This window comes from Gymnoscopelus braueri, assembly GCF_963280865.1.
Source record: "Gymnoscopelus braueri genome assembly, chromosome: 4".
NCBI classification, from domain to species: Eukaryota; Metazoa; Chordata; class Actinopteri; order Myctophiformes; family Myctophidae; genus Gymnoscopelus; species Gymnoscopelus braueri.
Window position 1 is genome coordinate 9,398,430 of NC_137605.1, and position 15,000 is coordinate 9,413,429.

General features: G+C 44.8%; 1 protein-coding gene across 1 annotated transcript in view; it reads left to right on the forward strand.

Annotated features, from left to right (window-relative positions):
• Nucleotides 1-2,036: 2,036 nt before the first annotated feature.
• Nucleotides 2,037-15,000, forward strand: part of kcnn3 (potassium intermediate/small conductance calcium-activated channel, subfamily N, member 3) — a gene marked incomplete at both ends in the record, with an annotated part of 110,353 nt that continues 97,389 nt past the window's right edge. The window contains 3 exons of the mRNA XM_080425725.1: nt 2,037-2,239; nt 2,321-2,488; nt 4,580-5,390. Of these exons, the coding sequence (XP_080281851.1) occupies nt 2,037-2,239; nt 2,321-2,488; nt 4,580-5,390 (1,182 nt within the window). The remainder of the gene's footprint in view (nt 2,240-2,320; nt 2,489-4,579; nt 5,391-15,000) is intronic.

Sequence of the window (15,000 nt, forward strand, 5' to 3'; positions counted from 1 at the left end):
TCATCCCTCCATCTCTTATCCCTTCATCTCTCATCCCTCCATCTCTCATCCCTCATCCCTCCATCCCTCCATTTCTCATCCCTCCATCCCTCCATTTCTCATCCCTCCATCCCTCATCCCTCCATCTCTCATCCCTCATCCTTCATCCCTCATCCCTCCATCCCTCATCCCTCCATCTCTCATCCCTCATCCCTCATCCCTCCATCCCTCATCACTCCATCTCTCATCCCTCCATCCCTCATCCCTCCATCCCTCATCACTCCATCTCTCATCCCTCCATCCCTCATCCCTCCATCCCTCATCCCTCCATCCCTCATCCCTCCATCTCTCATCCCTCCATCCCTCATCCCTCCATCTCTCATCCCTCCATCCCTCATCCCTTCATCTCTCATCCCTCCATCTCTCATCCATCTATCCCTCCATCCCTCACCCATTCATCCCTCATCCCTCCATCTCTCATCCCTCATCCCTCCATCCCTCATCCCTCCATCTTTCATCCCTCTATCCCTCCATCTCTCATCCCTCCATCTCTCATCCCTCCATCTCTCATCCCTCATGCCGTCATCCCTCTATCCCTCATCCCTCCATCCCTTGTTTAGGGATGGAGGTTTATTGTAACTCTTTGTTCTTCACATCATCTACTTTCTCTTCATTAGTTCCTCCTAATGGTCTCTGTGTCTCTGTCTCTCACTTTCTTTCTGTCTCTGTCAATTTATCTCTCTGCCTCATCTATCTTTCTCTGTCTCTCTCTGTCTCCCTCCCTGTCTATGCCTCCTTCAGTTTCTGTCCCCCCACTCTCTCTTCTCTCTCTCTCTCTCTCTCTCTCTCTCTCTCTCTCTCTCTCTCTCTCTCTCTCTCTCTCTCTCTCATATCATGTCTCTTCACTCTGATGTCTCTGTTATGTCCTGTATGTATCCCTCATCCCTCCATCTCTCATCCCTCCATCTCTTATCCCTTCATCTCTCATCCCTCCATCTCTCATCCCTCCATTTCTCATCCCTCCATCCCTCCATTTCTCCTGTCTATGCCTCCCTCTCTCTCTCTCTCTCTCTCTCTCTCTCTCTCTCTCTCTCTCTCTCTCTCTCTCTCTCTCTCTCTCTCTCTCTCTCTCTCTCCATGTGTTCTGAAGAGACAAAAGAGAGTTAACATTCAAAATAGAAGAACAGAACTATTCTGCTGTTTCTACTTCAATATAAAACTATGTCCACATCCCTGTGTGTGTGTGTGTGTGTGTGTGCGTGCGTGCGTGTGCGTGTGTTTGAGTGTGAGTGTGTGTGTGCGTGCGCATGTCTGTGCGTGCTTGTGTGTGTGTGTGCGTGTGTGTGTGTATGTATGCGTCTGTGTGTGTGTGCGCGTGTGTCTGTGCGTGCTTGTGTGTTATGTGTGTGTCTGTCTGTGCCTGCGTGTGTGTGTGTGTGTGTGTGTGTGTGTGTGTGTGTGTGTGTGTGTGTTCATGCGTGTTATGTGTGTGTTCATGCGTGTTATGTGTGTGTGTCTGTCTTTGTGTGTGTGTGCGTGTGTGTGTGTGTGTGTGTGTGTGTGTCTGTCTGTGCCTGCGTGTGTGTCTGTGTGTGTGCGTGTGTGCGTGCATGCGTGTGTCTGTCTGTGTGTGTGTGTTATGTGTGTGTGTGTCTGTCTGTGTGTGCGTGTGTGCACGTGTGTGTTATGTGTCTGTCTGTGCGTGCTTGTGTGTTATGTGTGTGTCTGTCTGTGCCTGCGTGTGTGTGTGTGTGTGTGTGTGTGTGTGTGTGTGTGTGTGTGTGTGTGCGCGTGTGCGTGCGTGTCATGTGTGCGTGTGTGCCTGTGTCTGTCTGCGTGGGTGCGTGTCTGTCTGTCTGTCTGTCTGTCTGTCTGTCTGTCTGTCTGTCTGTCTGTCTGTCTGTCTGTCTGTCTGTCTGTCTGTCTGTCTGTCTGTCTGTGCGTGCGTGCGTGCGTGCGTGCGTGCGTGCCTGCGTGCGTGCGTGCGTGCGTGCGTGCGTGCGTGCGTGCCTGCGTGTGTGTGTGTGTGTGTGGTCCAGCAGATAGCCAGGAGGATCATGGACCCTCCCCCCTCCTCTCTGAGTCTGGCTCTGCTGGTCGCCGCCGGCAGCGATGAAGACGAGCAGCGCTACCCACCCCTCCCCCCTCCCTTGCCCCCGTCCGCCACCGTTGGCGTGGGCGCCTTCCCCCCCCCACTACCGCCATCCCTCATAACGCCCAGCCACTCCTCCAACCACACGGGGGCGCCGCCCTCCACGCCGTCCCCCTCCCCCTCCCTCCCCACACTGTCCCTCCCCTCCTCCTCCTCCTCCGCCACGCCCGCGCCGCCGCCGCCCCTGGCTCCGCCCCCCGCCGTGGCCATCCTCCCCAACAACGCCCTCCACCCGACAAGCTCCATCTCCCTGTCGTCCTGCCTGGGCTCGCAGCACAGCCTGAGTGGAGACTCCTCCCCCGGGTACAACGCCCTCTTCTACTCCTCCCACTCGCCGGCCATGGAGTCGCGAGAGCGGTAAGGGTTAACTCTGTTAGGCCTTTCACAATCATTACATGATTGGAATTCTTTTAGATAATCACAATAGAGTACCGAAGTCCTGACGTCTCTCCCACTAGTCACTGTCAGTTGATGCTTCAAATGAGCAAAATCACCGTGGTGGTTTGTTTATTTGTATTTTTTTCTTATATGACGCGATCTAAGATTCCCCTATGGGGATTCCAATAGAAAAATATAACGCAGTGACTACTGTGCTCTATTATGTTTTGCATAATCATTAGGGGTGTGCCATTTCACTATACGATACAATACACGATATTGGGCTCACGATATTGAGACGATATGATATTATTTAATAAAAATAAAAAAAACGTTTTTGTTATTTATAAAACACATAAAAGAGTGTTTTACACACAAAATAAATACAATTAAAGCTGCAAGCAACGATGACCGGGCCCGCGCAGCTCTGTCCACGATACAAGTCTGTATGGCAATCAGCTGAAAAGTTAGGATACATAGCTTAAGCGATTACAGCTTGTCCCTATTGGCCGTCTAACAGCACCTAGCAAGTTTGGGAAGTTTAGCACGGTGGGAACTGGAGTTATGGCTGTTTAAAGCCCAGCCAATAGGAACACGGATGGGGCGGGGCTCAAGCAATTACAGCCTGTCCCTATTGGCCATATAAGTGCATCTAGCAAGTTTCGGAAGTTTAGCATGCTGGGAACTGGAGTTATGGCTGTTTAAAGCCCAGCCAATAGGAACATAGAGGGGGCGGGGCTAAAGCAATTACAGTCTGGCCCTATATGCTGTCTAAGTGCACCTAGCAAGTTTCGGAAGTTTAGCATGCAGGGAACTGGAGTTATGGCTGTTTAAAGCCCAGCCAATAGAAATTGTAAATAGGCTATTTTCACTTCCTGTTTGGCGTTGAAGTTTGACACTGCACCACGGTCACGCAGATTTACAAAAACTCAAGCTTTTGATAACTTTTCATTGTTAAGGTCTTTTGTGTACTCTGAGCGAATTTGAGGCGGATCCGACAATCCGCCTAGGAGGAGTTCGTTAAAGTACAACCCGTGAAAGTGGCGTGAAATGCACAAAAACGCCACTATAAATTCAAAATGGCCGACTTCCTGTTGGGTTTAGGTCATGGCTTCTAGAGACGTTTTTGTAAGTGGGTGTGTACCAATTTGCATACATGTAGGCGAAACTGTATTGTGGGGTTCAAGCACAGATTTTGGTAGGGGGCGCTATTGAGCCTATGGCCACGCCCCTTTTTGAGATGATCAAAATGCAGAATTTTTCGCCACTTGTGATGTGTGTGCAAAGTTGCAAAACTTTTAGAAAAAACGTTTAGAGGTATTGCCCCTCAAAAACGCGATTCATTATCGATAAAATAATAATAATAATCACTGTGCAGTGCTCGGGCCCTTATTATACAAACTTAAGGAACTAATGAAGTCAAACCTCTTTGTTCCAGAGGACATATAGACTCTAATAACAAATATAATATAAATACTGCATAAATATAAATTCCACTAAAATCATATTCTTGTCATCTGGACTTTTACCAACGAAGTGTAGCCTAGTTATTAACTTAACTTGATTGATATTATAGATAAGATGTAGGTCTATTTGACTGTGCAGAAACATAATTGCCTTGATGCATATAACATTAACGAGCGTCAACGAGCGTCAGCTGGACAGAGACACACCTTCCCTCTGCAGTGCTCTAAACTGAAAGTGACTGGAGTGTCTCATTTCTCTCCAAAAGCCCTTGAATATGATGGAATATGATTAAGGATTACTGTGATTATGCTAAGCTCACATTTCGTATCACACACACCATAGGCTACAGTAAGAACTCCTCTAACTGTCACTAGCTCCCCCCCCCCAAAAAAAAAAGAAAAAAAAAAAAATATTTATTAAAATATATATATATATGTGTTGCGATACGTGACGACTGGCTTAGGAATGCGACAGTAATTGATAGAAAATAAGTCATTTTAGGTATTTTTAGTATTCCTTTAAGTCGCTAATCGCAATTATTTGTATGACAAGTTTAACCATCGACTACATTTTTTTTTCATGGTCTTGACAAACCCCCTATAGAGACCGGGACCGCGAGGGGCGGAGCTCCAAACACAGACAGGCCAGCCCCCTGGTGCACCGGCGGGACAGCAACCCGTTCACCGAGATCGCCATGAGCTCCTGCAAGTACAGCGGCGGCGTGATGAAGCCGCTGAGCCGCCTCAGCGCCTCCCGCCGCAACCTCATCGAGTCGGACAGCAGCAGCGACACCCGCGAGGCCACGGGAGGCGGGGCCTCTTCCGCGGGCGGGGCCTCCTCTTCCGCCGGACTCGGGCTCAACGGGCGCGACCACCGGGACGGTGGGACCGCCGGCGGCGGGACGCTCACCGCGGCGTCCTCGCCGCACGGACCCCTCCTCCAGAACCCGCCGCCGGAGATCGTCATCTCCTCCAAGGAGGACTCGCCCTACGCCCGCGGCTACGACCTCACCGACCCCGCCTCCAACTCCGCCTCCTCCCCCCTGGGCCTGTGCGGGGACCTCCACCAGATGTCCATCTACCACCAGAACCACGGCCTGGCCCTCGGGGGCTCGTCCGGCGGGGTCGCGGGGGCGGGGCTAGGGTCCGGAGGCGGCGGCGTGGGCAGGAGGCACGGCGGCGGAGTGGGCGGGGCCGGGGGAGGGGCGGGGTCGGCGGCGGGAGCGGGCGGGGCGAGGGGCAGCATGTCCAAGGCCTGCAAGCGCAAGAACCAGAACATCGGCTACAAGCTGGGCCACCGGAGGGCGCTGTTCGAGAAGAGGAAGAGGCTGAGCGACTACGCCCTGATCTTCGGCATGTTTGGCATCGTCGTCATGGTGATCGAGACGGAGCTGTCCTGGGGCGTGTACAACAAGGTGAGGAGAAGGGGCGGGGCTGGAGTGTGTGTCTGATTAAAAACAGCTTTGATGTTTAAAGGTCATGTTGATAATATTTTGATGTAATAGTCAAACGAAAATGGTACCACAGAGCTTTTTAAAAAGTGTGGAATAAAAATATGTATGATTGTGACGTAATCGTTTTAATAATTTGGGCGGTTCCAAAATTATTGTTTTGTTTACCTGTGAAGGCTGACAGTCGCCGTTATCCATGTGTTTTACTTTTTATTGGGAAAGGGTTAGGGTTAGGGTTAGGGTTTTCTCCTTAGCAAAGCTTAGAGACAGCTGTTGCGTTGTGATGTTGCAAACGGAATAATTTGCTGACTTACCGACTTTTTACCGAGTTACTTATTTACTTATTTGTGAGGGTACCTACCCTAGGAGACACGGGGAGAACATGCAAACTCCACACAGAAAGGCCCTTTCACCAACCCCACCTAGGGTATGGGCACGTCTATTGCACCTTTAAGTTTATTGGATTGAGACCGAATGAACAGGCCAGTGGAATCACTACCTCGTTCTCTTTGCTCTGCACTTACGGTGACTATTTACCCTGTTAGCTGACTGGGGTTCGTGCTTACTCTGCTCATCTCGCACTTGTAAGTCGCTCTGGATAACAGTGTCTGCTAAATGTCGAAATTGTCAAAATGTAATTGAATCAAGTTTCACGGGGACTCATTCACATTCAATTTCAATTAAAAAAAAAGAAGACGTTTGACCGTTAGGTAGATCTTTATTTATCCCATGGGGGAAAATCTGTTTCTGCTTAACCCAGGTTGATGGCTGCTCTGATGGTTATGATGAGCGGTCGCTGGGAGAGCTGTTGGTGTTCACAATGTGTCGCGATGCGACGCATTGTGAGCTTGTAGATCGTCTATTTTCAAATAGCCTAGGTACTAAAAGGCTAAATTGGTTAATGTATGTTTTATAATGTAATAATTTATATCTGCAAAGTAACTAGTACCTAAAGTTTTCAAATAATTGTAGTGGAGTAAAAGTACAATATTTGCCTCTGAGTTGTAGTGGAGTAGAAGTAAAAGGATAGACAATCGGAAATACTCCAGTAAAGTAAAAGTACCTCAACATTGTACTTAAGTACGTTACTTGAGTAAATGGGGGGGGGGGGCGAACAGGTGACCGTCTGATTAACAGACGACCTTTCTGCCTACTAAGCTACGGCCACCCTGTTAGATCCCTTTAGTATTTGATCTTTACTGAAGCAGACAGTCTGAACACTGAGATGGAGACCAGAGAACACGGTGGTGGGAATTGATCTGAGACCAGTGGTGTAAAGTAACCAAGTACATTTACTCAAGTACTGTACTTAAGTACAATTTTGAGGTATTTTTTTTACTTCACTGGAGTATTTCCAATTTTCAGTACTTTTACTTCTACTCCACTACATCTCAGAGGCAAATACTGTACTTTTACTTTTATTTGAAAACATTAGTTACTCGTTACTTTGCGGATATAAATAATTATATTATAAAACATAAATTAACCACTTTAGCCCTATCTAATACATAAGCTGTTTGAAAATAGCATTGCTATTTTCAAACATTTCAGTACTTTTACTTTTGGTACTTTAAGTATATTGTGATGCCAATACTTTTGTACTTACTCAAGTAACATTTTGAACACAGGCCTTTTACTTGTAACAGAGTATTTTTATATGGTCGGTATTGCTACAGTACTTTTACTTAAGTAAAACATTTGAGTACTTTTTCCACCACTGTCTTGAGACCAGCACAGAACCTAAACATGACATTATTGATTGATACCATTGTAGCATGACAGTGGATGAATACCACACTAACATGACATTATTGATCAGGTTTTTCCCTCAGGAATAAAAACGTTGTCTAGGTGGAAAGAACTGCAGGAGGGTGCGTGTGTGTGGCGTGCGATATGGACAAAATCTCATACCGTGATATTTATGCCAAATATCTCAATAGCGTTACGATAGCCTATAGCATAATGCAGCCATAGTCTTATTGCATAGGCCCTGTACAATATGACTGTGGGTTCACACTTATTTTATTTTAAGTTATGTTACATGTGGTAACAGGGAAGACTAAGCAATCTTCACTTAGCTCTTATTTTGAATTCCGCCAACCGGAAGTCAAACGCGTACTTTCTTTGAACTTGACAAAGCACTCTTAATTGGAAGTCCACTGACAGGAAGGCAAACCTTCACTTTCGTCTGCCTTGACGAACGTGCTAAGCTTTGCAATGGTCGCGGAATATCACTGATCATACAATGAACAAAATGACAGCACTGCTTTTTTTAAAGATATTTTTGGGGGCTTTTTCTGCCTTTTTTGATACGAAAGTAGGCTGACAGGAAATGGGGAGAGAGATGCACAGCAACGGTCGTCGGGGTCGGGAGTCAAACCCACGACACGCTGTCAAGCTGGATTATCAGCATATGTGATACGCGCCTGGACCGCTAGGCTAGCGGGCGCCCCAGCACTGCTTTTTTTTAATCCAATTAAATTGGAACCAACATAAACGGTTAAAGCTGCCTGCTGCTGCATTGCAAGTATCTTCACATGTCGTCTAGTAATACATTTTCAACGAGAGGTTGAACTAACAGACCGTGCTATGAATCGTCATCGTTCACACACTCTACCATGCCAGAAAAAAGTTGAAAAGTCTCTGAACCTTTTTTCCGACCAAAAAAAAAGAGGGATTGAATGAACTGAACTTGAAACACGCTATTAAACACTTGGAGCGTGAAGGTATTTCTGTGATTGCCTGACTTTAGCTGTACATGCAGGGCGAGTGGGGGGTACATAGCATCAATATCGTTCCCTTTTGCAATGTTAACCACTTAAACCCCATATGGTTGAGTGGAGTCCCTCAGGGTTCTATACTAGTGTATTTTCAGTTTTCTGTTAGCTTTCCCCACAATACGGATAAGTAAATTGGGAGAGGTTTATAGGCTCTATGCACAGCAGCCATATTAGAAGGAAATTGGGCCTCTTCCGTACTTCCTTCACAGGTGTTACCAATGATACTAATGAAGGCTCTGTTCCATTTTGTGTAGCACAGTGGTTCTCAAACGTTTTAATTTCAAGGACACCCGTTACACATCCGTAAGGGGCCATTTGGAACCCCCTCAAGGAACCATAAGGGTCCCTGGTGCCCAGAATCGAACCCATGACCTTGTGGTCCAAAGGCTCTACCGACCGACTGAGCTACCCGGACACTGAATACAGATGCTGGGGTTTAAAGGAGTAGTTCACCCAAAAAAAGAGACTTATTTCTATCAGTTACACACACCATGAAGCCTTGCATTCATGGAGATCTTTTAGTTTTTGTCACATTCCTGAGCCAATCATTTCATGACCAGGTGTCTGCTCCGTAGGAGACTCTTCGAGTGTCTTTGAGTCTCCTCCGCCGGTCATCAAATTATTGGTTCAGGAATGCGACAAAAACTAAAAAAATCTCTCGGGTGTGTAATTGATAAAAAATGTGTAATTTTTTGGGTGAACTACTCCTTTAAGTGGTTGATATCTTGCATGTTCATATGTAGAACGATTGGGAAAATGATCGTTCAGCCCGAGTGCACTCTCCTGTGAGGCTAAAGGGCATGTGGCAGGTTGCTGTCACGTACATGATTGAAAACACAGCTACATTATGGTACTGTATATCATGTCTGACGTTTAGTCTTGGTGGAGGCTATATTCAGTCTCTGTGTTGATCCAAGACTGAACAGGCTCTACGCACAGCAGCCATATTGGAAATAAATTGGACCCTCTTCCTTTCTTCCTTCACAGGTCTTTACCAATTATACTAACGAAGGCTCTGTATCCATTCTGGTCAAACAGAGTCAGGGTGCAGATATTTTGCATGTCGGCTCACTGGAAACACTCTGCTATCTCATTTATTCCATCACCAACTACCCTCCTGCACACACAGTACCACATTCTCAACTTCATCACAATGTGACATGTTGTGAGCTTGTAGATCAGCTATTTTGGCTTTTTCTTTAAATGTATACTTAACCCATTAAGACCTGGATCGAACGCATCTGTGTAATTTTTTGATTTGAGCCAAAAAGCATTATTTTACACCGAGTGCCACGCTACGAGCTTGTAGATCTGCTATTTTTTTTAAATCGTGAAAATGTGTGCAAATCTTTGAATATATATTTCCTTTCAAAGCGAACATTTTTAACTCAAATCTTTGCTTCTGGGGGGTCCCTTGAACAACACATTTTGAGATGGGGGTCGGTGGCCAAATACATATCATTTTGGGGGGGGGGGTCCTTGACATGAAAAGTTAGAGCACCACTGACATAGAAACATAGGCTTTTCAGAAAACTAGAATCCTCCTTGGGTTAACACACTCACTGCCAGGTATTAATTCATTAGTTATTAATTAATTCATTAATTAATCCGCTAATGCCAGCGTTTTTTTTACCTTATGTTGACGATCCACAGAGAGCCACGTTGTGGTCACGGATGTAAACAAAGGCTGTCTGGGGGGAGGGGAAGGGGGAGGGGCCTCGTCTATCCATTGGAACAAAAACATTTTTACCGCCATCGTCCGTTCTGTCGTTATCGGCAGTTGAATATGACTTGTTTTCACAAAAAAAAAATTGAAATCCGAGCTAGATGTGTTTTTTTCTACATCTCATAACATGGGAGTGGATGGAGTGATTTTTTTGGGGGACGACGTCATTTCTCCTTCTATGATTCTCTCGCAGTCAAGGGATCGTTCATAGGTTAGCGAAGAGCTTTTTTAAGTTGACAGCGATCTCTGTCAACGGCAGGGACTGTGTTAAAAGTGTATTGCCTGTTTTGGCCATAGAACATTATGTATTTTGATTATCGGTACTAGTTATTGCCAGTCATTTCTTTTTTTTTGTATTTCAGTAATAAATAGGCTTTGCATAAGTACGCTATTTGTCATATCTGCCCCGTGCAAATCTATTTTTTTGTTTACAAAGCCTGAAAGGCAAAAACATAAATGTCATTTTGTATTGATTTGTTTCAATGTTCAATGCCAGAAACGCAATTAAATAATTCATCACAATTATTTGTAAGGCAATTAATTGCCAGCTGAAGTTTCGTGGTCGTGACAGCCCTAGGCATGTGGAGCAACGACAGCTATGATTGAGAGGCCATCATAGGCTTTAATGTGAGAAGTCTGTGCTTATTTTTTATTAACCCATTCAATCCGGAAAGGCATCTTTGTCATTTTGGATGTCTTTAGCTATTCAAAAATAGCAGATATACAAGCTCGTAGCACGGCACCGAGTGCCGCGCTACGAGCTCGTAGATCTGCTATTTATACATTTTTCGGGAAAATGTGTGCAAATCTTTACATATGTCTTCTAAATCCTAACAGTTTTTTGAAAAATTGTGTTGCTATAATATCAGTGGTTCTCAAACTTTTTCATGTCAAGGACCCCCAAAATGAAATGTATTTGGCCGCCGACCACCATCAAAATATGTTGTTCCAGGGACCCCCCAGAAGCAAAGATTTGAGTTAAAAATGTCGTTTCAAAAAATATATGTACTCTAAGATTTGCACAAATGTTCAAGATTTTTCAAAAAAATAGCCAAAGTATGAAATAATGTTTGTAGCTCAAATCTAAAATGACACAGATGCATTCCCATTCGGATTTGAAAGGGTTAATTTCTTTTCGTTGTGAAAGGTTTTCCTTTTTTTCATCTGCTGGCTTCATAGCCTGGTAGTAAAAGACTGAAACAGCCTGAACAACATTGTCTAGACTCTAGATCTGCTCTAAGATTATACTGGAGAGACCTGAGACCAAATCCCCCAGAAAGTTGCTAGAAGGGTGTCATTATTTTTTATCCACTTGCTAAATCATTGGAAATCGGTCAGCCTCTAAGCAATACAAACTTTAACCCATTCAATCCGAGAACTCATACTGTGTCATTTTTCGATTTTTAGCTGTAACCATTATTTTATACTTTGGGCTATTAAAAAAAAAACAGATCTACAAGCTCATAGCACAGCACTCGGTGCACGGCACTCAGTGCACGGCACTCGGTGCACGGCACTCGGTGCCGCACTACGAGCTTGTAGATCTGTTATTTCTTTTGAAAAATCTTTTTTTTGTTGTTGTTGCTAATCTTTGAATATACATGTTTTTTTAAAGCGAACATTTTTCACTCAAATCTTTGCTTCTGGGAATTCTACAAATGTCTTCTAAATCCAGATTTTTTTTTTGAAAAAACAACAACATATGTTGCTATAAAATAAGTGTCTCAAGGACCACACAAAATGATATGTATTGGTACGCGGACCCCCATCTCAAAACATTTTGCTCCAGGGACCCCCGGTAGCAAAGATTTGAGTTAAAAATGCATATAAATATTCAAAGATTTGCACACATTTTCACGATTTATTTCTTCAAAAATAGCTACATATCTACAAGCTCGTGCCACGCTGTGAGCTTGTAGATCTGTTATTTTTGAATAGCCAAAGAAATCTAAAATGACACAGATGCGTTCCTGCCTGGATTGAATGGGTTAAATGCGTTATAGGTGCTTAATTTCCGTATACTTTCATAATGTGTTTTTTATCTTACCTGCCACTGGGGGCGTCAGCGGGCTCAGGAGGTATACGTGCGGCCGTTTGGGAATCGGAAAGGTTCCTGGTTCGATCCCATTGGGCTTGTGTTGAAGAGTCCTTGAGCAAGGCACTTAACACCTAACTGCTCCCGATGAGCATGGTTTTCCTCCACTCCGTCAGTGCTCATTCAGTGCCACAGGACGTCTAAAACGTCAAAAATAATAATAATACAAAAATTAATAAAAATGTTCAGAACCCAAGATATGATGATTTGAAAATGTTCTGCTCCATTCACTTCTTGTTTAACTTCTTACTGAAAAAGGCTGTATCTCGGCTCCTAAGCACTTTTTTTTTTACAATGAATTTTGGCTCTGGCACTGAATGTTTTTTTTTTACAATGAATGTGTGTGTGAGATCAGGTGAAAGTAATGCACATTAAAGCACTTTGGATAATGACGCTACGCTATATAAACGCACCATTTCCTTTAACCCATTAAGACCGGGAACGCATCTGTGTCATTTTTTGATTTCTTTGGGCTATTTTTTGAAAAATCGTGAACATTTGTGCAAATCTTTGAATATATATATTTTTAAAGCGAACATTTTTAACTCAAATCTTTGCTTCTGGGGGGTCCCTGGAACAAAACATTTTGAGATGGGGGTCCACGGCGAAATCAAAAAATGTTTTCAAAATCCTAACAGTATGTTGCTATATCAGTGGTGCTCCAACTTTTCCATGTCAAGGACCCCCAAAATGTATTTGCCCGCGGACCCCCATCTCAAAATATGTTGTTCCAGGGACCCCCCAGAAGCACAGATCGGAGTTAAAAATGTTCGCTTTAAAACATGTGTATATATATATATATATATTTAAAGATTTGCAAAAAAAAAAAAAAAAAAAATAGCAGATGTACAAGCTCATGCTATGAGCTTGTACATCTGCTATCTTTGAATAGCCGAAGAAATCTAAAAATGACAGAGATGCGTTCACGGATTGAATGGGCTAACCTTGTTACTTCTAATGGCTGAGATCATTACTACAGTATTTCCTCACTTTTCGGAACCGTTTTACTGTTGTTTTGTCACAAATGTACATTTTTCAATATTGATTCTGAATGTTTGAAAATGCTTCGGTGCTCGTTTGCCACAGTAACGATGCCAGCCGCGCATTCTCCTGTGACTCCCCTCATCTCAACAAACCTGCATTTTTCTCCCTCTGTAGCGAGACACACACGCACACACACATGCACGCACACACGCACACACACACACACACACACACACACACGCACACACGCACACACGCACGCACGCACACACACACACACACACACACACACACACACACACACACACACACACACACACACACACACACACACACACACACACCTGTTTCTCTCATGTAACAGCCTCGCCTCATCCACAGCTCTCAGCGCTCGACTGGTCTCGTTTTGCTCAACTTGAAAATAGCGGTCACAGCGTTATGGTTTGATGGTCTTGTCACAGGTGTTATACTGTAGTTTGAGGGTCTTGTCACGGTGGTATAGTGTAGTTTGATGGTCTTGTCACGGTGTTATACTGTTATACTGTAGTTTGAGGGTCTTGTCACGGTGTTATACTGTGGTTTGAGGGTCTTGTCACAGTGTTATACTGTGGTTTGATGGTCTTGTCACAGGTGTTATACTGTGTTATACTGTAGTTTGAGGGTCTTGTCACAGTGTTATACTGTAGTTTGAGGGTCTTGTCACAGTGTTATACTGTAGTTTGATGGTCTTGTCACAGTGTTATACTGTAGTTTGAGGGTCTTGTCACGTGTTATACTGTAGTTTGACGGTCTTGTCACGTGTTATGCTGTAGTTTGAGGGTCTTGTCACGTGTTATACTGTAGTTTGACGGTCTTGTCACGTGTTATGCTGTAGTTTGAGGGTCTTGTCACGTGTTATACTGTAGTTTGACGGTCTTGTCACGTGTTATGCTGTAGTTTGAGGGTTTGTTATAGTGCCCTCATCCAAACGGCTTTATAATGTTAATTACATTCACCTCACCCATTCACACACCAATAGCAGAGGAAACCATGCGAGGCACCAACTTGCTCATCGGGGGAGCAGTTACGGGTTACTGCAAGTGTCTTGCTCAAGAACACTTCAACACAAAGCCAGGGGATTGAACCAGGAACCTTCCTATAGCCGAAGGGCCCCTCTACCTCCTGAGCCTCCTTGTCTTGTCACAGTGTTAGAGTTTGAGGGTCTTGTCACATTGTACAGGCATATAGTTTACCGGTCTAGTCATCACATGAACAGTAGCAAACCTCTCTCTGCTCGGTTGGTTATATCTTTTTTTTCACGCTATCAAGGTCGAAACACACTTCATTGTGCAAGCGCAACACCGTTGCACTCAAAGAATACGAGGTCATAACGCGTCGTGGAAGCGAGAGTGAGAGATCACAGTGAACATCCTAAGCATTCTTCCTCCACACTGGAAGGAAAATGGCATCTGAGAGTTTGTTGGGATGCATTTTTACCCGTGAATGCTGTGACCACGTTTACATGGCATCTAAGGTTCTTTTGGTGCCGGCCTGCACGCGCATACTGCTTCTTATCAGTGTGACGTTGTCAGATAAGGCGTCTATTTACCCCGTTGTTTGTTCACTAGGGTGCATGCTTCCTCTGCTCACTGTCATCTCACACTTGTAAGTGACACTGTGATGAGAGCGTCTCGCTAAACAAATACCTCAATTATACATTGTAATTGCGGAACAGGACTTGTACTCGCCCCGACGGGCAAGTGCTTTTAAGACCTCGACTTCAATGAGGGACTGCTCACCCGAATGATACCACACACTGAGGGTCTCGCAGCCGCGTGCGCGCGCGCGCGTGTGTGTGTGTGCGTGTGCGTGTGCGTGTGCGTGTGCGTGTGCGTGTGATCTTTGTGTGATGGGGAGTTTAATAATCAGGAGCCGCCCGCTCCTTCTCTTATTTCGCTTATTTCTCCCATACAATAACCCGGGCCCAGGCTGAGTAGTGGAACTATATCC